Source organism: Pezoporus occidentalis, unplaced genomic scaffold, assembly GCF_034315485.1.
Source record: "Pezoporus occidentalis ecotype Australia unplaced genomic scaffold, CSIRO_AGI_Poc_V1 ctg67, whole genome shotgun sequence".
Lineage (NCBI taxonomy): Eukaryota > Metazoa > Chordata > Aves > Psittaciformes > Psittacidae > Pezoporus > Pezoporus occidentalis.
The window spans coordinates 3,419,441-3,446,811 of record NW_026916019.1 but is presented as its reverse complement, the minus strand read 5'-3'; the positions used below and the strand labels follow the sequence as shown (position 1 = coordinate 3,446,811).

Genomic DNA, 27,371 nt, shown 5'->3' with positions numbered 1-27,371 from the left:
TGAGAGTTCAGCAAGGTTACTGATTTCTCAACCAGAAAACAGAACATTTGCAATAATCAACCAGGGCCCTTTGGTTTGCTTTAAATAGCACAAAAGTTCAGCTTAAGTGCAAGGTAGAACATGGTCCCAATGTGTTTATTCTGGGACTTGTTCCTTTTCCTGTCTGCCTTCACTGTGGGTGCAAGTAGGCTCTTCTAGTCTGTTTGCCTTTTGCTGTCACTGACTGCTGAAGAAATCTTTACTGTCTGTTCTGTTACCCAAATCTGCCCCAAACCTGCTTTTCTGTAGATAAATTTCCGGCCCATTTCACTGAAGTTCAGTGCCGCAAACAATGAAATGGCTTTACATGATGGTGGAAATGTACCCCAGTATCATATTTCCAGTGGCATCTGGTGCTGGACAGTAAGAAAGTAAAATGATCCCACATACAAGTTACTCAGTACACTGAAGAAAAATTCAGTCCCTCTTCTTTTAAAAAGTCTAAAATGAAGAGGATAAAGGTTTCCTTTTACCCAAAGATATATTTAATTCTGCCATGGCACACATGAAAAACAAGAATTAAAATATCCTCTGATTGGCGCTACCCCAACCTCACCCCCAATATCTAAAACCAGGTACTTAAACTAGCGACCTCTGAATTTTAATGACATGAGTCACTGCTGAAGTTCCATTCAGGATCCAAAGAGCCAGTGGGACCTGTCACTGCACTGCTGAATGCTGCTGTTGTGTAGGCACCCAAATGCCACCATTAAAGGAATGTCTAAGAATGTGGACAGTGCCACTTTCAAGGGCCACTCTCCTACTGAAAACATGTTAACACGTACATTCACACAGAACATGTATGACATTTTCTGTTTGAAGTGTTAGGTCTCATACATACCCTATAACAAATGGGTTTGGCATTCCAGAAGTTCTCAGCACAGGCAAGTTCTTGGCCCCAGTTATCACAACCTGAAGCTGGCAGCTGGGAACACCTTCGTCTTTTCTTCCTGCAACAAGAGCATTTATCACATGAAATAACCAGTTAGAAACATCTTAAGCTTTCAGCTGAACTATCAGTAAGTAGAAAAATGCCTAAGTGGTACTACTGAGATAAGGACTCACAGTGCTAATACAGGATCATTTGGATCATTTGAAAGACTTTAACCTGTTTGTACAGGGTATGAGTCACACACTCCCCAAAAAGGCAAGCAATGAGTAGCAGGTTGCTTTGTGATTCCTGTTCCAAAGACCGAGCTTTCTGATGTATTTGTATAAAGTAAATACAGGGCAGTACCTACAGGAGTGTTTCTCTGAAACAAAGCCAGAAGCAGGAGAAACAGCCAAATACAGTGAGATTCCGCTCCTCTGTTACAGCTCTAGTTATAGAGGCCCAATACATAGGCATGCACAGGGAAGAAAAATGAAAGAAAGTTGTAACTTTTAGGTCATTTGGAAAAGAAAAGGAAACAAAATTAGCCTAACAGCTACTTAGATCTTCTTAGTGGCCTCTACCTTATGCTGTGGTCCTCTCACTTGAGAGAGTTAGTAGAGCTCTGAACCTCTGTATATCTCACTATGATCTAGGGAGGCAATTTTCCTATGAGGTTGTCCTACCCCTTCTTCTCCCAAGGTATTTCTTTTACTCCACCAGCAATACTTTATGTATCATCTTATAAGTCTTTCATTTCCAAAAACTGAATCCTGACTCTACATTTTGAACCTAACACCTTCTAAGTGAAACAATCTCTCTTAAATGAAACCACTGGAGGAAGCTAAGGGTGGTGGTTGGTATCCTTGCAGCCATTTCTTTTCCACCTTTTCCCCAAATTGGCAGACTCCACCTTGGGCATTAAAACTGCACCACCTCCAGAACAAGGTCTACCAGCAACACTATGACTGGCACAAGCTTCCCAAACAGCCGGTTGCATCATACTGCTACCACAATAATGTGCAGCTTTTGTTGGCATTAAAAAGAACAAAAAAGATGAAGTTGGCAAATGTTTGGATCTTAATTAATTTGAAATATAATACACCACAAACCACTATTTGCAGCAGCTGTTATAAACCCCATACAGGCATGTTACATGGACACATTGCTAGTCCCTCATTGATACCAATTCTTTTCTAGCCAAGGGATTCAGCATACATAGTGAAATATGCTGAAACATTTTATACCTTCAAACTGGAAATTCTTATACTGAGCTGGTGCTGACAGTCTTGCAGACACAAGGAGTTCACCACTGTACTCGGTAAGATCATGTCCAGGCTTTTCAAGCTGAAGAAAGGAACACACAGAAATTTGCATTACTGCGAACATTCCACATCCTTCTCACAGTTTATTTATGTTTGCAACATGTCCTTCTTAATGGGCTGGATTGACAGCATGTTTCCCTCCAATGATCTTAGAAGTGTGACATTTTTCATAGCTTTTACTACATCTTGCTTTTAAGATATAACTAAGCACAAAAAAATAAGAATCACCTTCGGCTTGAGCTGGTACCAGCTGAACAACTGCATTGAGTCCTCTTGAAAATCCCATGCTGCCAGTGGAATCACCACTTCCCCCAAAAACACCTTGTATTTGAGTGCTCCTGCATGCCACACAGAGATCTGAAGCTGCCGACTTCCCAGCTGGGAGTATTCAATCTTGTACTGGAAATATAAATATTATTTAGAGGGTGAATGCACGCCCATGCCCATAACCAGGCCAGCCACAGCATACCTGGATACAGACAGAACCATGCCATCTGAATGCGCTTTGCAATCTGCATATTGCTCCACCATTTAAATGCTAAATAACACTCATCCAAATATGAAATAACATTCCAGGAATACCTTGACCCGCCTTGCTAAAGATTCTGGTTATTAATTCAGAACTTGAAATAATTCTTGCCCATTTTTGCTGGTGGGGTTTTTGAGGTATTTTTTTTCCCTTCTCTCCCTCTCTCTGTTATACACTCCAATTTGGCTACTCTGGAGGCCAGTTCAAAACTAAGACGCCTAACAAGGGTGCTCAACTTCCATTCTGGTGAGTGGACATCTACTCAATGCAGTCAGTAAGAAGAAAGAAGTAATTCAGCCGATCACTAATTACAGCCCTGATCTGTTCCCAAAACATAGTTGGAGCCTGTTGAGACATTGTTGGGTATCTAACATACCCACATAAGACTGGCAAATGTGATACCCAGCCTGGAAGGAATCTACATCCACCTGGGCTGGAAGCTGGAGGCAAGGACATCACTACCCACACTTAGGCTGCTGAATCACAGGCTGGGTGTAAGCTGTGGAACTAATCACCCTGGGCTCCAGCAATTCTCAAGAGCACTTACACACCTCTCACACATGAAGCTACCCAGATGTAGGCACCTTCATTTGCAGCTGTATCTCACCAAGTTGGATCTTGGTGTCATGATGTAGTTTACCTGCACTAGCACTGTGGTCTTATGACCATTTCTACTACTCTGGATAAATTAATAATGAAACTAATTAAAAAGATTTCTAACAAAAGTAACTTTAGTGTTCATAGAGCCAGTTCAGGCATGGCTCTCACTTTCCCCTTTTTAGTTCTTCATGATTTGGCATAGAAAAGGGACTATAAAATTAGGATCAGTTATTCCAACTTCACAATCTTTTTTCTCCCAGCTTAAACCCTATATACAGACTTCAGGCTATATAAGAGTTATGTACATTACTTAAATTTTTTGTGGTTGCTACAGAATTTTACAATGGTCTTTTCAAACACATTGCCTGTTTCACTCACTAAAAATTCTTGCTCATACACACCAAAAGATGGGGGTAACACTGAAGCTTTTGTGTAGTTCAAGGACCAACAATACAAGTTTTTCCCTCCATTAACTTTGTTTCTTATCTTTTCCAAGACAACACATTACTGAAGAAGTCATCATCTTATGTACTACTGCAGTTCATTAACACACACAAAAAATTGATTTGTAGTGATCTAAGTACACAACTGGAGCTGGGAACAACAAAACTAATCCAACTGTCCATCGTATTTGAAAAATCATAGCAGTCAGGTGAAGTTCCCGACAGCTGGAAAAAGGGAAACATAACCCTCATTTTCAAGAAGGGGAAAATGGATGACCCAGAAAACTACAGATCAGTCAGTCTCACCTCTGTGCCTGGCAAAAGCTTGGAGCAGATTCTCCTGGATGGCATGCTAAGGCACATGAAAATCAACAAGGTGCTTGGTGACAGCCAGCATGGCTTCACTAAGGGGAAATCCTGCCTGACCAATTTGGTGGCCTTCTATGAGGGGGCTACAGAACTGATGGACAGGGGTAGAGCAGTTGATGTCATCTACCTGGACTTGTGTAAAGCATTCGACACTGTCCCACACAACATCCTTGTCTCTAAATTGGAGAGACATCAATTTGATGGATGGACCACTCGGTGGATAAAGAACTGGCTGGATGGCTGCACACAAAGAGTTGTGGTCGATGGCTCAATGTCGAGCTGGAGACCAGTAACAAGTGGTGTCCCTCAGGGATCGGTGTTGGGACCGGTCTTGTTCAACATCGTTGTCGGTGACATGGACAGTGGGATTGAGTGCGCCCTCAGCAAGTTTGCCGATGACACCAAGCTGTGTGGTTCAGTTGATACCCTGGAAGGAAGGAATGCCATCCAGAGGGACCTTGACACGCTTGGGAGGTGGGCTGATGCCAACCTCATGAAGTTTAAACAAGCCAAGTGCAAGGCCCTACACCTGGGTCAGAGCAATTCCAAGCACAGCTACAGGTTGGGCAGAGAAGAGATTCAGAGCAGCCCTGCGGAGAACGACTTGTGGGGGTTGGTCGATGAGAAAATGAACATGAGCTGGTGGCTGCAGTGTGTGCTTGCAGCCCAGAAAGCCAACCGTATCCTGGACTGCATCGAGAGGAGTGTGACCAGAAGGTCGAAGGAGGTGATCCTGCCTCTCTACTCTGCTCTCATGAGACCTCACTTGGAGTATTGTGTGCAGTTCTGGTGTCCTCAACATAAAAAGGACATGGAACTGTTGGAACAAGTCCAGAGGAGGACCACAAGGATGATCAAGGGACGGGAGCACCACCTGTATGAAGATAGGCTGAGAAAGTTGGGGCTGTTCAGCCTGGAGAAGAGAAAGCTGTGTGGAGACCTCATAGCAGCCTTCCAGTATCTGAAGGGTGCTATAGGGATGCTGGAGAGAGATTCTTCACTAGGGACTGTAGTAATAGGACAAGGGGTAATGGGTTAAAACTTAAATAGGGGATGTTTAGATTGGATATAAGGAAGAAGTTCTTTACTGTAAGGGTGGTGAGGCACTGGAATGGGTTGCCCAGGGAAATTGTCAATGCTCCATCCCTGGCAGTGTTCAAGGCCAGGGATGAACACTGAGCCTTGGGTGACATGGTTTAGTGTGAGGTGTTCCTGCCCTTTGCAGGGGGGTTGGAACTTGATGATCTTAAGGTCCTTTCCAACCCTAACTATTCTATGATACTATGAACTTCTTCCAGGTGGTAGTACTCAGCTTCAGCTTTACATTTCATTAAGTGTATATGAAGCAAAAATAATGGCTTCTATTTTCTACACACAGCTCTTACAAGGATGCAAGAAGTAATATTGCAAGGCATTAAAGCATTATAAGCACAACTACTGTTATCTGGCAGGATTCTTAATGCTTGCAATTAGAACTCTGAAGAGATGGCTTGGCATCAATTGCACAGGAAAAAGGAAGCAGACAGTGTTTTACAGCTGGTGGAATTCAGTTAGCATTCAGCTAACTGCAGAGACACACTCTCAGTGGCACTGACAAAGGGTATTGATTGAAAGAGATACTCGTGCAAAATACATGCTGCTCTGCAATGCACCCAGTTCCCAAATGTACAAAAAAAAGAAAGCATCTATGGAAGCCAATTTGCTTTCCCACAAGGTAACTCAGAACAACATGGAATTCATCAGTAATGCTTTCACGGACAAAGGCAGACTCTTTTAATGATTTGCAATTTACTATTGTAACTCCAAAAGCACTTTCTCTTATTTGGACTGAAAACCATAATTTTTTTCTATTAACTGTTGTCAGTGACTTTTAGATTTGCCCCATTAGGACAATTCTGAACTTGCAGGATTGTACATTACAAAAAGAAACATTACCCTGGAAAAGCACACTTAGCAGCACACAATTGCAAGCAGTACCTTCAAAGTCTCATCAAATTCCGGATCCACTGTTCTCTTTTTGACAGTTGTCTTCCGCTTACTCTGAGGAGATTTATCAGGAAGTAAATAAACTTTAACATACCTTGTAGAGAGAAGGATATATGGAAGGTAACCAGAGAAAATGGTTGGTTAGAAGCAATCAAAGAAGAAAAATTAGGTTTTCCTTAATTCTTGAACAAATTTCCTGACTATAATTTTCCAAGCAATAAAATGGAAATTGTGATCTATATCCTTTCTCAGTAAAAACAGAGACTATAAGGATTCCTGTATACCATTCAGCTAATATGTTTCAATTCTAATTGTGAAAGAATCAGTATCTGAATAGGAATCTTCTGCTTTCATACTCTTGGCCTCTCATAAAATAGCCACAAAGGTAGTCACCTTGTCAGCTGTAGTGATGGTTTTGTGACAAAAATAAAAATCGTATATTATGTGCTCAAGAAAAAAATATTAGCACAATTAACTTTTGGATCATTGTTGCTTGCTCGTGAAAAAAACATCTCATTTTTACAACATCAAGTACCATGTAGGAAAAAAAAAAAGGTATAATCATACAAATAATACATAATAATTTATAGCTTTTACAAATGCTACCTGTTAAAATAGCCACTATAGTGAAAGTGGGAGATTGTCTGAAGTGCTGAAAATTGACTTAACATTGATTCAAGGAAACCCAGTAAAAAATGTCTGGAAGTTGAATCAAGCTTCCAATGATTCCTATCCAAAGTTTCTAATGTGTAGGTCATGTGAATATTAAATATTCGCCTTAATGAGAGTTCAGTGGACTTGAGTTGTGTTATTGCTTCAAAACTAAAGAGTATTAGCAACAGAGAGTGCTTGCTCACAGCTTGGCAAGAAAGGAGTGATTGTTGACATAATACCAAGGTTTTTTTAACTATGCTTGTATACTTTTCAGATATTGTGATTAAAACCAATTTTTAAACAGCCTCTTGATTAACTTACTCAGAAGTAAGATCAACTGTACCTCATACTGTCAGTGCAGAGCTTACACACCTTCCCTATTCCTTCCAAACTTATCCATAGCAATAGCTTTTTAAAATACCCAGATACTAGAAGTTTTAGCCTCTTGCTCTACCAACCCAGACCAATGTTACTGAAAAGTAGCCAGTCCAGTCAACAAGCTAAATAATTCAGTAGGTTTTAAAAAATCAGCTAAAAGTCTGCTTTCTGGCAAGTGTCTTAAGTGAATACACTGACGGTATTTTTCTGGTTGGCTTGGAAACCAACAGAAGTATGTAAATACATACTAAGAGAGTGTAATGTTCATTACGTAGCACTTCCCACATTGCCTTTCAGGCTTCCTGCAACTGTTTGCCTGGCTTAGTTACCAGAGGACTCAAAGAACCTTGAGCCACTTCTGATGTGTTCCCAAATTGCCCTGTCACGAGCTGCTGTTCCAGAAAGACTCCTTTAATCACCAAGCTTGTCTTTATCAACACCTTCTGTAAGGTGCACAAAACCCATGTGCCTTCTGGGTGAAGGTGACTTCAAGTATGTATATGTAAAATGGGTAATATGTTGAATGCTCTGAAAGTGCAAATACAGCATACCATGCTATATCAGACACAACATACAGAAATATCTTAAATGCAGAATATTTTCCTTGTTTTTTTCTGCTTCTCTACGAAATACTTACGGGTTACACTTCTTCTTCTTCTCTTCTCCATAAGCCAGGTTCTTGCATCTCTTGATACAAATTTCTAAGATGCAAGCTTTGAAGATATATCTCATGGCAAACTCTATTTCTCCCATGACATTAGCTTTGCCAAAATTTCCAGACTCAGTGCAAGTGCTGTTAAGACTATACAAACTCCCCTAAGAAAAAACAAATGTTTGGGGAAAATAGCTTCAGATCAAATAGGACAAGACATGCATTTTCCTCAAAGGTCAGTATCTTTACAGACATGACTCTAGAGCTACTGCAAATCAGGAAGATTTAAGGTGATCTGTAGAAGATATCCTATTGCTTCCACAATAGCCCTGAAAATTATTACTGTAATTACAGTTTTACTGCTCTGCCTTTTCCCCTCTGTAAGCTCCCCAGGATAAGAAAATGCTTTCTTATATAATATCTAGATCTAGAAATTGTCTCCAAATAAAACTGCTATGTAGCTTACCAGGAGAAAAATGGGATAAGTGTCTGAAAGGAAGAGAGTGGAGGAAAAAAAAAAAAAAAGCCTCTCAAATACAAGAACATACAAAACATTGAACTAGACTGCTTTTAATACATAACTCATAGTATGGTACACTGCCAAGATGTTATGTTCTATCATGGAAACAAAAGTGTTCTTGCAAATCCAGTATATTTTTCTATAATATGCCCCAATTCCATATAAAAGTGACATACTCCATACTGCAGCAGACAGTTCAGGAAAGATTAAAATACAAGGATACCCAGTTGTTGTATGTTGGTGCATAAAGAAGTTATTCCCTAGCTCACCTCAGCCACTCTGTTCTCCTTTTACCTACTTTCACCTCTGAGGCAAAGGTTTGGACACTGTCCATCCATAAACAGCATTTGCATCTGTGGAAGGAAGAGACTAATCCTTTCTGTGGCCCAGCACAGACATGTAACTTCATGATGCTACCTAGACTTCAACATAACATATTATCAAATCTATCAAAATAGTTTGGTCTCCATTCATTTATAATGATATTCTTTAAAGTTAGCCCTAGGAACCTTTTGCATAGTATATGTCACAAGGACATAATTGTTGTTGTGATTAATCTCAGAGCAACACTGCCCTAGATTTCCAAGGTATGTGTTAGATCACTCCTCCCTCTGAAAATAAACACCAGCCTGCACAGGACTGGTTAACCAACAAGCTCTACATTGCATAACCCAGCAGCTAAAAGTGCAGAGTAGTGTTTAGATCATATCTCTCTCCCATGCAGAAGCTCTTCCTCCTTCGTGCAGCTTGCCAAATATTCTTTGTAAAATTTACGCCAACAGCCTAATCAGTTTAAAGCAGCTACCTATCTAGATAGCTTATCTATCTTATAAGATCTAAGTAACATACAGACTTGACAAAAGAAGGGTCAGAGCACTCAGTGCTTACTGAGGAAGTAATTAAGTGTTGGGACTGTTTTGACCTGATGCTTCTTGTATGTAATCTTGCTCCCTCCACGAGATGCATATCAGTGTAATCAATCTCCCTTACAGCTTTGTTCAGCTCTGTTCTTCTGCTCACTGATATTTTTATTCTTCTGAAGAGAAAATGCTTAGTTTCCACCAAAATCCTTCATGATAAAGGAATGCAAACAGATTTTTGTCTTAGCTTATATGTCCTAAAAAAATGTTTTGCAAAATCCCCAATATTTATTCCACAGAATCTCTTATTTATTTAGAAAGGTTGGATGTGTGCTCTGACTAATGATGTTTGGACCGAATATCACTATATATGTCTCCATCTGATCAGGAGTCACATACATTCAATGCAGAAATCATTTGTCCTTTTCGTTCAGTAAAGAGGGATTAAATGACTTCATGTATTGCACTTCTGCTGGCATGACTGAAAGCAATTTCATCTGATATTTTGGAAGATACATTTTCATGGAGTAGTCATCAATATCCAACACCCATAAAGGGAAGTTTAATGGAACTTGACCTTTCCCCTTATAAGACAGTAGAAAATATTTCAGTTTTAAGCCTGGGCTCTCTATAGCCCAGTTCAAACGGTTGTCATAAGAATCACAACTGTCATTCAAAACTTACCCATTTGTTGGCTTAACACCTTGACTCCACAGTGCAGTAAACTATGAGCATGCACCAAGGCCCTTGTGAGTGTTTATACTCACAAGTGTGAGTATAAAGTGAGCAGGCTGCTTTAATTTTGATTCCCTAAAAGTCATTTTAATTTCCTTCTTTATATCAATCATAGACTCTTCGGATACTTCACCCTGCTTAACCTCATCATTAATACATAGAAATTACTTTCCACAGTCAATTATAGAGGCTTTAAAGCATGTGCTGAATTCATTTATAACTGGCTTCCTTCTCTCTCATTTGCAGTATTCAGAATGCCATCTGTCAGCAGATGACTCAGTGCCACCCCCTAAACCTATGAACTGCTCCCCTGGCTTCCATCATTGTCAGTTTCCTCTTCATTCATTGACATTCTGACTTTTGAATTTCCACTGACATTTCCTTTACCACAGCTCTTACAGAATAACAAACCCCTTCCATTAAATAAAGTTTTTCTCTTAAAACTATTATTCAGTTAGAAAGAATAGTGTTCACAATTCCAACCTTATAAAATGGGAAGAATGTTAGTTGCATTTGCAAAATCAGAGGAAGCTGATCTATCAATTATTCATTATTAATGGATATATCCATCAATTATCCATTATGAATTTGATTGGACTTATGCTTCAGAAAGTTCAGTGTTACTCTGGAGACTGTGCCAAAGGCAGTTAGTCTTTCATCAGATACAAACTCAAGTAAAAGTCTTCCTTCATTTTGTAATGCAACCCAAAATACACCAACATTTTGCACAAGAATAGCTTTTATATCTGTTCCCATTATATATTATATATGTTATAGCTTTTATATCTGTTCCCATTAGACACCTGTTCTGTTGGGCTTCTGTGCTTCCACCTGTTAACTTACATGTGTTTTGCCATCACAGAAAACTGCATCACTTGTAGGACTCGTTATTATGCCTTCTTCCTCCTTGCAATTCCTTTTGGTCAGAATCTCAATGTCATTTTGGGCCCCAGTAATGAGCTGCTGAAGACTGGGTGTACTTTTAATCTGTAAGAAATCCAGCAAGTAATTGGGAGGGGAGAAGGAGGGGGGGTGTGGTGGTTTTGTTTGTTTGTTTTAAGAAAAATGCCCTGATTCCTTCAGGAATGCTATCCTATCAGAAGAAAATTCAGTGAATTGCTGCAATTCACTCTGATCAACGTCACACAGCTGGCACACTTTCAAAGACAATTTAGTAACTCCATTGAATTATTAGTTTTATTCGCAACTCTCCCCATCCCAGCTAGTAGTATATTCATAATTTTCCAAACATAACACAACCTAATCTAAGAATCAGTACTGCAGCAATTATTAACAGTCTACTAATAACAGACCAAAAAGTAGCAATATACTAATAAAAGGCCTTATTAGTCTTTAACAAACCAGTAATTTTGTGAAAGAAAAAAACCAAAACAACAAAACCTTGCCTCCAGGAAACTCAAAACAGTATTTTGCAATATGCATGACACAGGCCCATGTGTGCCTATGCAAGAATGAAAGCAAGATGGAAGAGACTTGAAAATAGAAACACATTCTCAAGTTCTTATTTAACTTTGATTATAGACAAAGTTTACATTTCTGAGGTGTTCTTGACTTTGTTTTGACTATGTCCATCCACTTTTCCAATTTTCCCATGAATAATACCCTGATAATTTGTGAAAAATTAACATATATAGCAGCTAAACTCCTTGAGATTTAACTTCAGCCATCTCTGTTACAAGTAACAACAGTTACTAGAATGAAGTGCTGAAAGACTAATACATAAGGCTAGAAATAAGCTGAAAATAGATTTTAGCTCATTCTGGCACACCACCACCCCTGGATAAAACAAACTATGAAAAGTACATTCATAGCTCAATGGGTAGGAAAAGAGTGAAGTAAGAAGCTTTACATGGTTAGGAGCTAATAAAATAATTTCTTAAAAATAATGTATAACAGGGATTACCTGAAAGACTGGAAAAAACATTGTGTAATTGAACCAACAAAAAGGACTTCAACATATTTGCATAGAAGAAACTACATATATTTAAGAAACCTGGGAACCCCTCCCACACAATCAGCAGAAAGCACTAAAGAATGAGGATAACAGAGGAGATGATATATTGACATTACTTCTGGGAAAACAAAAACAAACAAAACAAAACAACACAGTTTCCCCCCCAAAAGAAAAACAAAAAAAAACCCAAAACCTAAACCACAGGATGTGCTAAATGCAAACCACTAGCCTGTTATTATATACAGAAATTGTTATGGGTAGTAACTGCTCTACTTTAAGAATAGATGTAAGAATTCATTAAATTCTCTTGTGAAAAGGAAACTAACAGAAACCACATTCAGAATAGAGTCTCATATATCCCCAATGACCACCATCATATTTCTCAGTAGAGAAATTGTCTTCTGCCTTATAAAACCTGAAACACCACAAATCCCACTTGCTAACCAAAACAACCTACTACACACCAAATTTTAGCTTCTACTTGGATCAGAAAAGACTATTGTGTTAAACAGAACACAAGTAATTGACAAGGCAACATAACTAGCAACACTAAACTAGCAGATCACCCAAGCAAGTCTCTCCCCTAGCCCAGCTCTAACATCTGAAGCACCATGCATTCACTGTCACAGGAGAGATAACCCACAGCTACTGACACACCACAGCTTCCAAAGCTTCCATACATCTGCTTGTTCCCCCAGTGAGGCTGTTCCTTTAGTGAGCTTGGAGATTCTGACGGAGAGAGGCCTAGAAAACATTATTCAGTTAACTTTCTAAATCCAGATTTTACACCGGCTGCTAGTTCTTGCCATGGGATTGTTTCTTCACTATTACTGAAGTTAAATATAACCTCTTTCAAGTTTAATGAAAGAATCAAGCTCTGAACAGATAATATGTTTGGAAAACTTCTTTAAGAAACAGATAATGCTTTTGAGACTGAAGTGGTGCCCCAGTCTTATACCCTGCACGTTCAAAATAGCACAGTTACAGCTATTACTTCCCAGCTATTCCTGGAGAAAAACACACACTTTCTAGGTAAAACCACCCCTCTGTTTTGATGCATTCTCTAAAAATGAGAATTCTTTCTGCTGTGAAAATCATTGCAAGTAAGATTTATACATTGTATTTTGTTATAAATATGAGTTGTTGTTTTGCAAGCATAATTTAAACCAGGTCCTGTCTCTAAACTGAAGTCATGTTTTTAGTAATGATGTAAACATCTACCCTTACTGAAGGAAAACAAAGATGGAAAAGAAAAAAATAAATGGAAGAATAATGCAATACTGCCATTGACAGAAATTAAAACTCATTTTTAAAATCACAGTACAGATACAAAAGCCATCAGATAAGTGCAGGGACAACTGAGTAAAATTTCCTTAATATTAAAAAACCCAAATCTCTAAATGTCAAAGATGGCATTTACAAGAAAAAAAGATCAACAGTAATTCTAGTAAAACTAAAATTCTAGCATAAATATAGTCTAACTGGTTTGAATGAGACAAAAGCTCCACAACTCAGAGAAATAATGCTCTGGCACACAAAGCCCATTGAAATCTATCTTTCAAATTCTGTAACACAAAGGTGGACATAAATTAAGTACCAAGTCTTTAAATGAGCAACTAAAAAGCCACACAAATAATTTGTAATCTCCTACTAGTACATTTCTCAAGCCAAAGAATCCATATTCATCTTCATGACAAAGAATTCATATTGAATCCAATTCATGACATGTCATGAATCCAATTCATGTTATGAATCCAATTCATGACAAAGAATCCATATTCATCAACATGACAGGCTGCATGCGATCAGCATGCAATGCAACATAGTTTAAGTCCATATTATCTCCAACTGCAATGTTTTTTTCTGCATTAAAAAAAACAGTGCTCTGCCAGTGGAATAAAGCCACACTGAAACGTGGCTTGCCACAATGAAAGCAGCACTCCAGTACTTAACAACTGTTGCCAGTTTTGTTTACAGTATAATTGCATACAAAAATACCAGAACTAATTTCAGAGAGTTCACAGTCCTTGCTGGGCCAATTCAAACCACTAGTCCACGCAGTCCGACATCCTGTCTCTTCCATTTATCAACACCTAACACCTCAGAGGAAAGTGAAAAGTGTGCATCAAGGGAGCTGTGAGAAGTATTTACCACGAGGTCCAAAGCAAAAGCTTTCCTCAGCATCTAATCCAGGCACTTAGTAGACCACATTTACCTCATTCAGATGAACAAAGCAATTCAGTAAGTACCCACTATGTAGAAAATTGAGTATGGCCAAAATTTGGTCACTTGAGAGGTAAAAGTGCACAACACAAAATCTTCAGTGTAACTTTAAAGCAGATATGTGACATCATCTTCAGCCCTGCATGATTTGTGGAAAAACAGATGATTGGACTTTTCTCAAACTTCTCAAGAAAACACTGAAAGCTAGAGACTGTAACCAAAGCAAAATGAAAAGGCAAGTTGCCCAACAACTAACAGCAGGCAACATTTTCTCCTTGCCAAATTAAAAAGAGCTCAGAAATTGTCAAGATGGGTTTTGGATGGCCATAGCTTGGCAGCAACAAGAGGGGCAGGAAGAGGACAAAAGACAGAGCACCTCCCAGCAACCCAACAATCACACAGGGCAGACATCAATCAGCTTCAGGAGAGACTGTGAGCAACTGGGAGTGAAATGACCCACTCCCTCCCTGTGTGAAAGTCTTTGTAAAAATCTCAGTCCAACATTTCAGCTGTGGGCTGAGATCAAGTGTTCAGACTCAGTCAAAAACCTTGTGAAGAATCAGAGTTCTGGCCATGGTCAGTGAACAACAGCTAAGCCCTGCTCGTATAATGAATGTAAAATTCCAATGTGTAAGTCATTATTCTTACAAACATATTCCATTCCTGAAACAGCCCTTACAGTTAAGAGACTGTGCAATAATAACAGATACCCTGCTTGTAATGTTGATGGCTGTGTCAGACTGGCTCCTTCTTTGCTTCCTTCTTTCCAAATTCTGCCCATGATCTGTGGTTAGGAGACATCTGTCAGCCATATCATTCTGGGACTTCGAGATTTCTGAAGTGAAAATGAAAAGAGGAGTCACTATAACAAACATTGCAACCAACCCTGTAGATTTATAGGCTAACTCTGTAGCTTTCAAACTTTCAGCCTGCAGTTTTAGTACTGATCTCCTAAGAGTAAAAAACAGATGGGAAAGCAAGTGCTCATCCCATTTTGTATAATGATATTTTTTCCACCTAAATCTTTCCTGCTGTTTCAACTGGAGATTATACTACGTGCTTCCTATCATTATAGCTACTGCAAGGAATTGTTGTATGCTATCAAATACAGTTTCCATGCAGAAGTAGCTACTACAGTCCCTTTATATAGTTTCATTTGTAAAGCAGTTTGGTTTGGTTCAGAGTAAAAGCAAGATCACTATAACATAAAGCAACATGACAATGGAAATTAGAAAGCAGAGCATATTGGAAAGTATTTAAAAATGTATCCAAAATACAGATGAAAGGAGAGTCATTACACACTCAGGTACCAAATCACATATAATTTTAAGAACATGAGTAGCCCTCATTGACTTCAATAACATTACTCATATGGATAAGTTTATGTCCATACTTAAGTAGCTTATTGAATTAGCACTTCAGCAATACCTAGTTTATTGTCAAATAAATCTGAAGGACAATTAGGCATTTAGCGCAGCACTTTTTGCTTCTTATTCCTCAGGGTACAGTCAGAACTTCACATAAAGAGGAGGGCAGCACTCAGCTGCATCTGAAGTTGAAAACTAGCAGGCTTAGCAGCAGACACTTTGCATTGCAAGCCCTAGATAGTCTCTCATGATAAATTAATAACTTATAAGATGTACATTAAATAGCTATCATATGTTTAATTCATACAGAAGAAATAAATATTTCTCTCACAACATAAGCCTCTGTGGAGGAGCCTCAGACAACAGGTCATTACAGTATTAAAAAAAAACCAAACTGCACTCTTAAGTGTGATTCTTAAAGCCACTTTGAATTAGTTTTGTTCTTAGCAGCAATCAGTCCTCAGCTGTTTACTGTACTCTATGCACACTATTAAGGCATCACATGACATATACAGGCAGGCTCAATTAAGTCATTTCTGACTGTAAATGAAACCAGGTTTTTAAAATACACACTGAAATAAGAGATCATAAAAAGAACTGGAGTGAGAGATCTAATGGGGTAGATACAATCTGAGTAGCTTGACCAGCAGGAGAAGCAGAAACACAAGCTTGCCTCACACTCTGCTAGAATGAACAAGTTAAAGAACAGGTTACTGTGAGGAAAAAGAAAACAAATTAAAAAAAGAAGATTGTTCAGATTTCATATCTATTCCTACTTTGGCTTCTCTACCCGAATATCAGTAACACAGACACCATCTCTAGTGCCAAGGGTGATTTTGCACTGCAAATAAAACTACAACCAGCTCCTCGTTTTATATTCTCCAAATGGCAGCCATTGGATTATAACCTCCCGTTACTGCCAAACCATGCTGGAACAGGAGGTAACAGCATAGAGAGCAGACTGTACAAGGCAGCATTGTGCTGCACGTGATAGTCCTTTGTTCCCTCTGCTCTCAGACATGCACATACTTAGGCTCCAGAATCAGAGGCATAACGAAGTTCTCCAGCAATACACAAGAGCTGGATGTATTAAATACCTCTTCAAACTAGGATGTTTTTTATCTAGATAAGGTAGAGTACTAACTTCATACACTTGTGACCAAAAGCGTTTCTCAGCACATTACCAGGTTGCATTAAGAGGCCACACTGTTCAAAAGAGCTGTTTTCTTAAGCCAAGAAGCCCAAGCCTTTCCCCCTGTAAGACTTTCTATAGTTTCTAATTATTGACTTCAGTGATTGCAACAGCCAGTTATTTCCTTACAAATTAAAAGGTTCTACCTTAAGAGAATGATAGCACCTGGGTGGGGTTCCACATACAGCTGAACTGAGCTAACAACTTGCTGCCATTTTTCCCTCTGCAACCACTGCTCTTCCCTACTCAGCCCCTGGCCATATAGCCCAGCATGCTCTGTTGTGCAAGCTCCAACATATATAACCTACCCTGAACCTATTCAACTCAATGAACCAGTGGAAAAGCACCTACATGCTTTGTCTGTGCTAATGTTCTGCCGTTTTAATTAACTAAATCAGTTTCCAGAAGGCTCCAGAAACACTGATGCTAATTCAAGTTAAGTGATGGCTGCATACAACCAGAAACAGGGAAGCTAGATAAGGGGGAAGACGGGGAAGTAGGACCTTTCTTTTGGTAGCAGTCAACTATTAAATTAGCTTGCTGCAGTCCTGGCAGTCTTCACCAGTAACTGTGGGGTATGACTTGGCTTTAGACTAACAGAAATCAGAATTAATTACTTTTTATCCAATTCTGTGCTACCTCAGCTGTCTGCTTCCAGCAGTGAAGTGTCCTATGCCACCCTACACTATGCTTCTGTTCAGAAGAGGCAGCCCTTGAGTCTCTGCATAGCTTTAATATGTGTTCACATGAACAACATTAAATTTGTTTAGTTAAAGACCAGGCCTTTAGGGTGGGTGGAAAAAGTTAGAGGAAAGACCAACCAAAAGCTAGGACAAGAGTTAGGGGTAAAGGCTGGAAGGCGCTAAAGCCAAATTTATTCAGGTCTAATCCCACATTTGGGGTTGTGTAAGATTAAGTTAGTAAAAAAACACTAAGGTTTGTTCAAATATATGCAAATGTGCAAGCCCCTGTAATCTTCATAAGGCTCAGAAGTTGTTTTCCTTTGGTCACTGATGCCTTTAATTTGTTCTTCACAGAGGCTGGCTGTAGTTAGCCTTAGAGGTGCATACCCAGTCTGTACCCTCAAGAACAGCAGGTAGCATAAGTGAATGGAAGGAATGAGAAGTATGAGAATGAAAGAAGAGTTGTTAGGACTGCCTGGCTCTTAAAAGTATGAACTGGACAAAAGCACACAACTAGATGGACTGAGAAAGAGGAAGCAAGGAAGCCCTCTTGAAAACTGGCAGTGAATGAAAATATTAAACTCTACTTCCATTACATGATAGATTCTTTGACAGGGTCAGTTGGGGTTCAAGTCAAGGATACAACATGAATATCACTGAAGTAGAAAGCGGTTATTACACTGTACTAATGTGAATTAAAAATGCTGCATCTGAACACCCAGTAAACTGAAAAATGACATTAAACAGTCTTTTCGCATCTGCATAAGGCATTCTGGGATAGTATCATCAGCTTGTTCAATTAGCAAAACACTGAAGGAGAACTATACTTGCTGTATTATTTTACAGGTTGGCTCAGTCTTGGCATTAGTCATTTCAGCCACTTCTCAATACCCTTTTTTAATAACTATTTTTTTTTGCCAACAGTTTGGACCAAAAAACATTTCACTATGTTACCCTAGAACAATAAAGCAATGGAAGTTACTTACTTTTTATATGTGTTGTGAGAGACAGAAACAAGTTTTCCACAGATTTGTTAAAACTTTTAGACTGACCGAGTTCCTGCAAATGGGAGATGGATGCCAAAAGTGAGAAATCACAAAATATTTGATGTTTTAAAATTTCCATGATCACTTATCTACAGACCATATAACAATCAGATGGTAAGGCTGCAGCCCTTTGCTCACTTCTGTAGACAAATACATCTGAGGACATATGTTAACATGGTTGAAGACTGTCATTCTAATGTATGAAGATGGAAAATAATATTTTCAGTTCCATACTCTGATGTAGAAGTGGAACTCCTCTGTAGGCAGATTACACAGCAATTTCTTAAATACAACTATTTACATCACCAATTTGTTGTAATGTATTTAATACTAAGCAGGAAAGTCCTATCTATTACAGATGTTCCTGTGCCTCTGAATCGGAACTTCCATCAAGCTCCAGGTAAGCACATATTAGAATGTTTACAGAATTGCAATGGGCTTCAAACCAGGGCCTGAGGACCCAGTCCAAAATTAACTGAAATAGTAATTCAGTGTGATTTCAATGAGTTCTGAGCCATGCCCTACTAGTTCGTCCATTAGAAATTGTAATGCAAAGGCAAGCATCAAATTTACTGTGTTTCACCAGTAATGAAAGTAACACATGGAATTATAGCTTTATAAATGACTACTGAATACCATAGGATCACGAGATTCTTCAGGATAGAGGTAAGCTCAGGAGCTACAGCCTTCCTGTAATGAAGGACCAAAAACCAGGTGCAGTATCCCAGTGCCAAGTGGCATGGTTAATCACTTTCCTCAAAACTGAAAACTAACTGAAAACTTCCCTCATGACAGCCTCTGACCTCTCTCTACTACTACCAATGCAGCGTGTAAAAAACCTTACAAAGGAACATCAGGGAGCATTTATATTGCAATATGATGCTGCAGTATTTGCTATTTCCTGCCTTTCTGTGGCTGGCCTGTTCATATGAATGGCACCCTGAGAGGTGGATATATATATGTATATTTTGCAGATACATACATTTACCATCACGTTACTTCCTGCTGTGGATTCTGTGAAAGGAGGTGGAGTTGGAGGTATGACAGAAATTTTACTAGAAATTTAAGAGATAAACAGTGCTACAATTAATATATTATACTAATAGATGGATAAATTAATCATATTCATGCACAGTATCTTTACTATCTGCCTTTCCTGCAATCTAAAGATCCGAGTTGAGATCCTGTGTCTTTAATAGTTGCATCACAGGTTGACTGCCTGTTTGTAACAATTATGACTACCTTTCTGACTTTTTAATCTTGGGCTGCTCTAGGCAGGATTATTGATTTAAAACAATCAGGAAGACCTGATTTAGGACAGGCTTTCTACAATTCTACATGGTTGACATTATCACAATCCGTTTCCGGAGTGTTAAAACACAATTTCTGTGTAACACGCCCCATCCCTGTTTCAGAGATGTTTCCAGAAAACAGTCATCTTTATTTAGCATACTAAAAGGCCCTTGTCTGGGCCCAAAGCTATTAAAGCCCCTTTACAGCATTCCAGCCATTTCAATTGCTGTAAATAGCCCCAGCTCACTGTCATCTTACTGATTCTGCTACCACAGCACAATCACAGACCCTAAAGGCAGCTAGTGAACTTCTTTTTTGTTTGCCTTTTACTTTTACCACATCTAGATAAAAGCAAGTCCTATGCAGCCCTAGTTAGGATCATATCTAGCTACCTATAAGTTTCTGTCTCATGCAGCTATGCCTCACCAGTTAATTACCATAAAACTGAGGCCATCTCTTTGTATCTTATTTAACTTTTTTTAAGGAAGAGGGTTTCTTTTATGCAATATTGTTTAAGTAGACTTATTTCATTATGTATCACTAGTAATAACTTACATATGGTTATGCTTAGGCCTCTAGTCAAAGTATTTATTCAGTGTAAACTGGATTTGTTACTCGTTTTAAGCTTAGTAAGTGGATGCATCTTACTGAACAGACAGCTACTTGTCTGCTATTTATTCTAAAGTTATCAGATTATCAGTATCTCCCATTGAGTAAAAAATGATGCTGTTGCTATTATACTGCATAAATAATTTTAATCTCTGTCATAGTGTGTAAATTTGAAAGATAATGGTGTAAGCAGTTATGTAAAAATTTAAGCAGATACGGCAAAAACAACATACGTCCCTTCAAGTAAATAAGATACATATTACTCTAAACATACTTACTCCCTTCTTATGTATTGCTGACAGGTAAAAGTGGCATTTTTCTATGATTTTTATTTGTATGCTGAAAGTATTGTAATCTGTTTTTTACGATAAAAACAAACTGTTGGTTAGTTTGTAACATACAATATATCACCTATACAAATTCTCAGTGTCCTAGGACCATTTGTCCTTTTATGAGTCTTACCTCAGTTTCTGATAAGATTTCAAGAGCTTCGCACCAACTGTTTCGTGTCTGCCTGCAAAGGAGAAAAGCAAACAAACTAAAAACCCACACAGAGGTCATTTAGCAACAGCAGCGGTTACTAACATCCATATGATACCTTTATAAAATCAGTGCCTTTCAAGAGCTGGCCTGTATCTACAGGAGCTCATGCACATGCAAGTCAGGAGTAAAAAAATTACCCCTCGCCTGACATACCAGCATACATGCCAAGCAACATGCAAGTTTCTCCTGTATCACAAGCCACATCACAATTTCACCCTCACCTTTCACAGGCGACATGTTCAGACCAGCACTTCACAAATGCTGAGGACAACCTCAGCTGATGTACAGGTGCTAACAGGCCCGTTCCTACAGGTTAGAAGTGCTCTCAGCCTCCTGAGGTCCCGGAAGCAGGTAGTACCTACTGCACTGACAAGACACTTCAACCATAACACTCAAACACTATGAAAAGCTTGAAAACGTGTACAAGAGTAGGCACATGGTCACCTCCTGCATCTCTACAAAAAATTCTTTTCACTTTCCCCAACAGAGACTTCGAACAATCATGAAAACACATGACTAGCTCACAACTCTTTGCCAAGGCCAACCCCTGTGGGGAAATAGCAACCATGTGGCATTCCTCAGGTGAATAGAGCAAGCACTCCATCAGGCAGAAACAATGAAGACTCATAAAAATGTAGCTCCTGAGTGATTGCAAAACAGGAAGAAGAGCTAAATGTTGTAACAAATGGCCAACTTAAAATATCTGGGGTGGCTTTAATTGCTATTCGTTCTTAATACAATAGAAAACAGCATGCAATCCGTACTTTGGTGAATATGTCATTAATCATAACATACTGCTTACTTCAACTTACATCAACTTACTGATGTTCCAAACTTCAATCAGAGCTCCAGACTTAATGCTCTGTTATTAATAAGTAATATTTGGTATCATGATGTATTGCAGAATTAAGTTAGATTTCTTAGATTTTTAACTCATTATTCAGGAAAGGCAATCAATTTGATGAAAGCATTTTTATTCTTTAGGTAGAAGCTACACAAAATTAGTAAAAAGTATACTGATATAATTTTTTTACATGAGAAAAACTTTACCGTAACATGTATTTTTTCAGTTAAACTTCCAGTGTGTTATATTTTCAAACCAAAAGAGGGCACTGTCTCTCCAGACTTGAAGGACACACAACTACAACAGCTGCTGTTTCAAAGTTTGACCGTTTTAATCCCTTTAATTATATTAGTTGGTCTAACCAAAGGAACTAAACAAAACATATGTCTCCCTGGAAGCTTATCATCTGCATGTCCTTAGATTTTTGTGACTTCAACAGTATTACTATTCAACTAACTAAGCAAAATGCTTCAAAGCACCCACAAAGCTTTGATAATGCAAGGTGAGAACTCATTCATTTTACTGGAAAGAGGGACAGTCAGTACCTTGCAGTATGAGGTTCAGTTTCTGAGACAAACTCAGCATTTTCCAATAACAGACTGTTAAACTAATATTTTAAAAATCAGAAATTATGTTAGCTAGTATTGAATTCCATGTAATCTTTCAAATTTTAAATGAATTGTTGCAGGAACTGTAGTTCAGTTTCTTAATATGCTACCTATTGTCTTTTGTGAATACCTACTACCCAAAATTTGCCTGACTACATTCTTCCATTCATAAACTTCTTCCTATTTAAGTTTTCCAAGAGATGTTTCAGTGCCTTCCTATCTACCAGCTACTCTTTAATCTATATGTGATGCAGATACTGTAAGTAAAACTTCAGCATTTAGCTACAGTCAAGCACAAAGTGAAATATGTGCCTATCTGAGGGGAAGAAGGAAGGAAATCCTCTCCACCTCATTAGTCATTGTAGGTGAAACCAAAGACCAACAACCCATTGGCTAGCAAAACACATTCCCCATAGAGCAACCCATCCACATCCTCTGTAATTTCTTTTAGACCTTTGTAATTGCACTGAAAAGACTGAACACAAGGCAGTGGCACAGCTGGCTGAAAGTAAAGGAACAGTTATGAGACCTTACTTGGAGTACTGTGTACAGTTCTGCTGTCCTCAACATAAAAAGGACATGGAGCTCTTGGAGCAAGTCTAGAGGAGGACCATTAGGATGATCAGGGGACTGGAGCACCACCTGTATGAAGACAGGCTGAGAAAGTTGGGGCTGTTCAGCCTGGAGAAGAGAAGGCTGCGTGGAGACCTCATAGCAGCCTTCCAGTATCTGAAGGGGGCCTATAAGGATGCTGGGGAAGGACTCTTCATCAGGGACTGTAGTAATAGGATAAGGGGTAACGGGTTAAAACTTAAATAGGGGAAGTTTAGATTGGATATAAGGAAGAAGTTCTTTACTGTGAGGGTGGTGAGGCACTGGAATGGGTTGCCCAAGGAAGTTGTGAATGCTCCATCCCTGGCAGTGTTCAAGGCCAGGTTGGACAGAGCCTTGGGTGACATGATTTAGTGTGAGGTGCCCCTGCCCATGGCAGGGGTTTGGAACAAGATGATCTTAAGGTCCTTTCCATATTCTATGATTCTATAATTTATAGCTATGCATGTTTTTCTTTATTCCATTCTGTAACCACTTCAAGCTTTAGAACTGTCTCAGTGAAAACAACTGGAGTTTTAACTTTGACAGACAATGGATGCAAGATCATTTCCTTCCTGCACACATATTTTAACATTTCTGTATTTTTTTCATGTCATTGTATTTCTCAGAAGACTTCCATGCTCATTAACTTAAATTGATATGGCCAACAATTTTCTTATTCCTATTACTCATACCAAGTAAATTATACTTTTAAATGCATTCTGCTAATTTGTGTTCATGCTTTATCTAGTGCATAGACAGATGCACTGCATGGTAATTTCTGACAAATCTCTCACCAAGTGGAAGGAAAATTAAATACAGTGGCAAACTACATTCAGTGTTTCATAAAGATGAAGACTACACATGACATGGTCAGTGATTACCTTCACTTGGATATTTCTTTGCTCGTTCCTCAAAAAACCATTCGCCAGCCTTTACTTTCACATCTCTGAAAAGCAAATAAAAGGCATTTGAATCAACATTTTCCAAAATGCATTTATTCATATGTTTGGTAGCTATTTAACAATCCAACAATTTTTCTTTTTTAATCCTACCACAAAGCTAAAATTTTATGACTGCTCACTCTGTTGATCAATTTTGCTGTGGGTCTGCAAACAAAGGGTTCCTCCTCTCCTTCCCCTCCTCCCACTTTTTCCTACGTAGGACTGCCCATGAAAAGCAATGCATACTGCTCTAGGTGTTAACTTTGAAGCCAGGAGTCTTGGATCCACTCTAGTCTATACAAGCAAGTTACAGTACAGCCCAGGTACTTGTGCTGCCTGGTGTGCTGACTGCTTACAGTTGCAGTCTAGTCTGAAGAGCAGGGAAAGTCAACAATGGAGGATGTGCTCCCAGGCAGAACTTGGGATGGCTACCAAGGAACATTAAGCTCCACAACCGTGATGGTGCAACGGCTGCATGTTCTCTCTCTCTCCATTTTGTGGAAACCAACATCAGTACTGCCAATGTCATACACAGACACAAGGATCAGGAAAGCTATGACTAACAAGTATAAAATGATATTAGACCAAATAGCTCTGTCAAAAGCCAATCTGCAGCAGATTTGACTCTTGCATTTTGTCTCCAACAGACTTAGATGAAGTCTACAATCTGAATTAATCCATTATTAAAGAGACAAAAAGAATTTTAAGTGAGGAAAGGATTCTCTGGAGTTTACAGGGTAGAAATTTTCATCTAAATGTCTTACTAATTTTTAGGGCATATATAGTATCTCTGTTCCCTGTGGATTTTCTGACACTTATTATAGGATGAAGTTCCACTGCAAAAATTTCGTCGTGAAGGTACCACTAAACTTTTTCTCTACCCAGTAGTTCATTTTTTCTATGAAAATCACATCTTTATTACCATTCCTTGACAAAATTGCTTCAAATTGGCAACAACATGCAGACAGTAGATTTACATAGGGCTTGTTTCCTTAAGAAAGCAAAACCTGTTAACATGAGAGCTACAGCAATATCCAAAATCCAGCCACAAAATCCCTGGGTCTGCCACTTTACACCTAACCTTACTCTATGTTAAGATGGACAAACTATAGGTAGGATGGTGTTTTTTGCTCTTTCAGTGGCTTGATTTTAAGGCATTTTAGGCATTTAAAATATACCTTTGTAAGTAGTAATGCGGAATATTAAATTAAAAAAAAAAAAAATTCACTACCTGTGTATATTGTACTAGTTACCCCTTCAGTACCTTGCTATGATCTACTGGCTCAGTATTGAGTCAGGGGAAGGAGATCTATCTGCTGTTCAGAAACTAACAACTGTTCCTGTGCTTTGCTGTTATCATCTTTGTCATACTACTTCTGGCCTACCCTGAGGATTCATTTTGCAAAATACAAGAACATTTGCAAAATCCTGACTACATGAAGTATAACATAAAATTCCCATCAACTTCACTGCTACCAGGACTCCATATAACATTTTCATTCCACCAGAGGCTTGGTTTCATTAATTATTTAAAGCAACAGAAACATAAACCAGCATGTATCCACTGAGTAAACAGTGTAAACCAGCACTTATCCAAACCAATAACATTTCTTACCCATGAGCATAACAAACAGTGCATTTCCAAAGGCAGGGATTCAGGCAGACACGGCATTCAGAGCACACTCGATGACTGCACCCATTGCATACTGCACCCCTGTTCATCAGCAACCCAAGCAATTTCTGACATCGAGCACAAGATCTCTCCTGGTATTCATGGCTGGCATTTCTTGCCCCTTTCCACCGAAGCTGCTGCAACTGTAGTTTCAGTTTCCTAATCCCCCGGATAAGAAAAGCAAACAAAAAGAAAAGATTACAAAATTAAATAGACCAAAACCCTCATGTAAATTGCAAGCTAATGCCCTGGTTGTGCAATATCATTACCAGTGGGAGATATGCCTCCAAGTTTGACTTCAATTGAGCACTTGCTGAAGGCATCTACACACAGCATTCTACATTGTGACTTTGTATGCAACCACAACTGTGCATAGAGTAATAGTCTGGTATAAATGGGATTCTGTTCATGTCAGTTGTGCATGCTCAGGGCAGGGTTTTGAAATTGTGTATGCAAGTGATTATGTATTCACATACAAAAACTGAGACTAGACAGTGGTCCCTGTCATTAGATGATTCTTTTTACCATTGTTATCCAAGAATAAAATCTTCTATCAAGTAAAAATATTCATAACAAATACACCATCTGTAAGTTAACTAAAACCATATCAGACCAAGGTATCAAAGCCTTTCCCTTTCATTGACTTTGCTTTCATTACATATACCAGTAACCAAGATCTAAATTTTTAACTGTTAGCAAAGAGTTAGCAAATCCTCAACAGGTGAAAGATATTTTCTGACCAATTCCAACTTTCTTTATAACCCTTTACTTACTTTTTATCATAATTTAAAATATCCAGTAATACTTACATAAATATTTGCTGTAAGCAAAGTTTAAGTTTCTACACTTAAGAGACTAAAAATCTCTAACTTTGCAACACAAATACCGTTTTACACAAGGATGCAGTGTGAGAAAGTAGACAAGCTGCAAGGAAATCCTTGCTGTAGCCCTAAAGTAAAGCAAATAGAATTCTGGAGGATTTATCCCTTAGCCTTCACAACCAAGATATTTGCATAGCATAAAATAACCAGATAGCCAATGACACCTATTGACACTAGTAGCAATCTCCAAGACAGTGTAGTGCAGTGATGGATTCAGCAAAATGAGCAGGTATCCAGTGATTCTTAATTCCAGTCTTGGCACAATGTAAGTTAAATAAAGCATCCAAAGCGCTGAAGATGTTCTGTGTTATTAGGACTATATAGGCACGCATAGGAATGTGATGAGAATGCCATAAAGCCAGAACCTCCTTACAAAATTTCACTGCTAGCCTTCATAGAAAGTTCAGTTGCTGCCTTTAGTTTTTCTCTGAAGGCTGCAAGTAAAATTCTCTAAGTAGATTATTCACTGAACAGTATTTGCTCATCTTTACTGAAGAATAGTGTATATTATGGTAAATGTAAGGGACTCTGGATAACCCTTAGTATTCCCAAAGAATAAAAAGGCATTAGCTAACAAGTCATAAAAAGGAATACATTTGGAATGATAGCAAAGGAGTGCCTTTTAGGAAAAAAAAAAAAAAAAACCACACACAAAAAAAAACAAAACAAAAAACAAAACCCAAACCAAAAAACAGAAATCCAAGAATAAGGGAACAGCAGATACCTTATTCTTTTCTCCTCTGTTTCTCTCACCATCTGGTCACGGTACAGGACTTCTAGAACAGCTTCTTGTTCCTGTTGCTTAAGGAAGTTTAGATTGAATTCACAGGCCATTTTCCCCAAACTCGTCCTCTTTTGTAGACTCCTGTCCTATGGTTCTACAGCACCTGGAATGATGGATACTACTTTATAGAGTAGTCAGAGTGGTCCGAGTGTTTA

At 38.7% G+C, this 27,371-nt stretch overlaps 1 protein-coding gene across 9 annotated transcripts in view; it reads right to left on the bottom strand.

Annotated features, from left to right (window-relative positions):
* SYTL3 (synaptotagmin like 3) overlaps positions 1-27,371 on the bottom strand; it is a 34,301-nt gene that overhangs the window by 1,864 nt on the left and 5,066 nt on the right. For 8 of the 9 annotated variants that reach the window (XM_062640816.1, XM_062640814.1, XM_062640813.1 and 5 more), the window contains 13 exons: positions 27,157-27,319; positions 25,495-25,710; positions 23,820-23,884; positions 20,812-20,863; positions 19,430-19,502; positions 18,388-18,460; positions 14,870-14,994; positions 10,805-10,948; positions 7,832-8,010; positions 6,154-6,256; positions 2,464-2,634; positions 2,158-2,257; positions 881-989 (listed from right to left, as the gene is read on the bottom strand). In XM_062640816.1, coding sequence (XP_062496800.1) covers positions 881-989; positions 2,158-2,257; positions 2,464-2,634; positions 6,154-6,256; positions 7,832-8,010; positions 10,805-10,948; positions 14,870-14,994; positions 18,388-18,460; positions 19,430-19,502; positions 20,812-20,863; positions 23,820-23,884; positions 25,495-25,710; positions 27,157-27,266 — 1,520 coding nt within the window. In that variant the 5' untranslated portion in view covers positions 27,267-27,319. The remainder of the gene's footprint in view (positions 1-880; positions 990-2,157; positions 2,258-2,463; positions 2,635-6,153; positions 6,257-7,831; positions 8,011-10,804; positions 10,949-14,869; positions 14,995-18,387; positions 18,461-19,429; positions 19,503-20,811; positions 20,864-23,819; positions 23,885-25,494; positions 25,711-27,156; positions 27,320-27,371) is intronic. The other variant, XM_062640819.1, reaches the window with a different exon arrangement.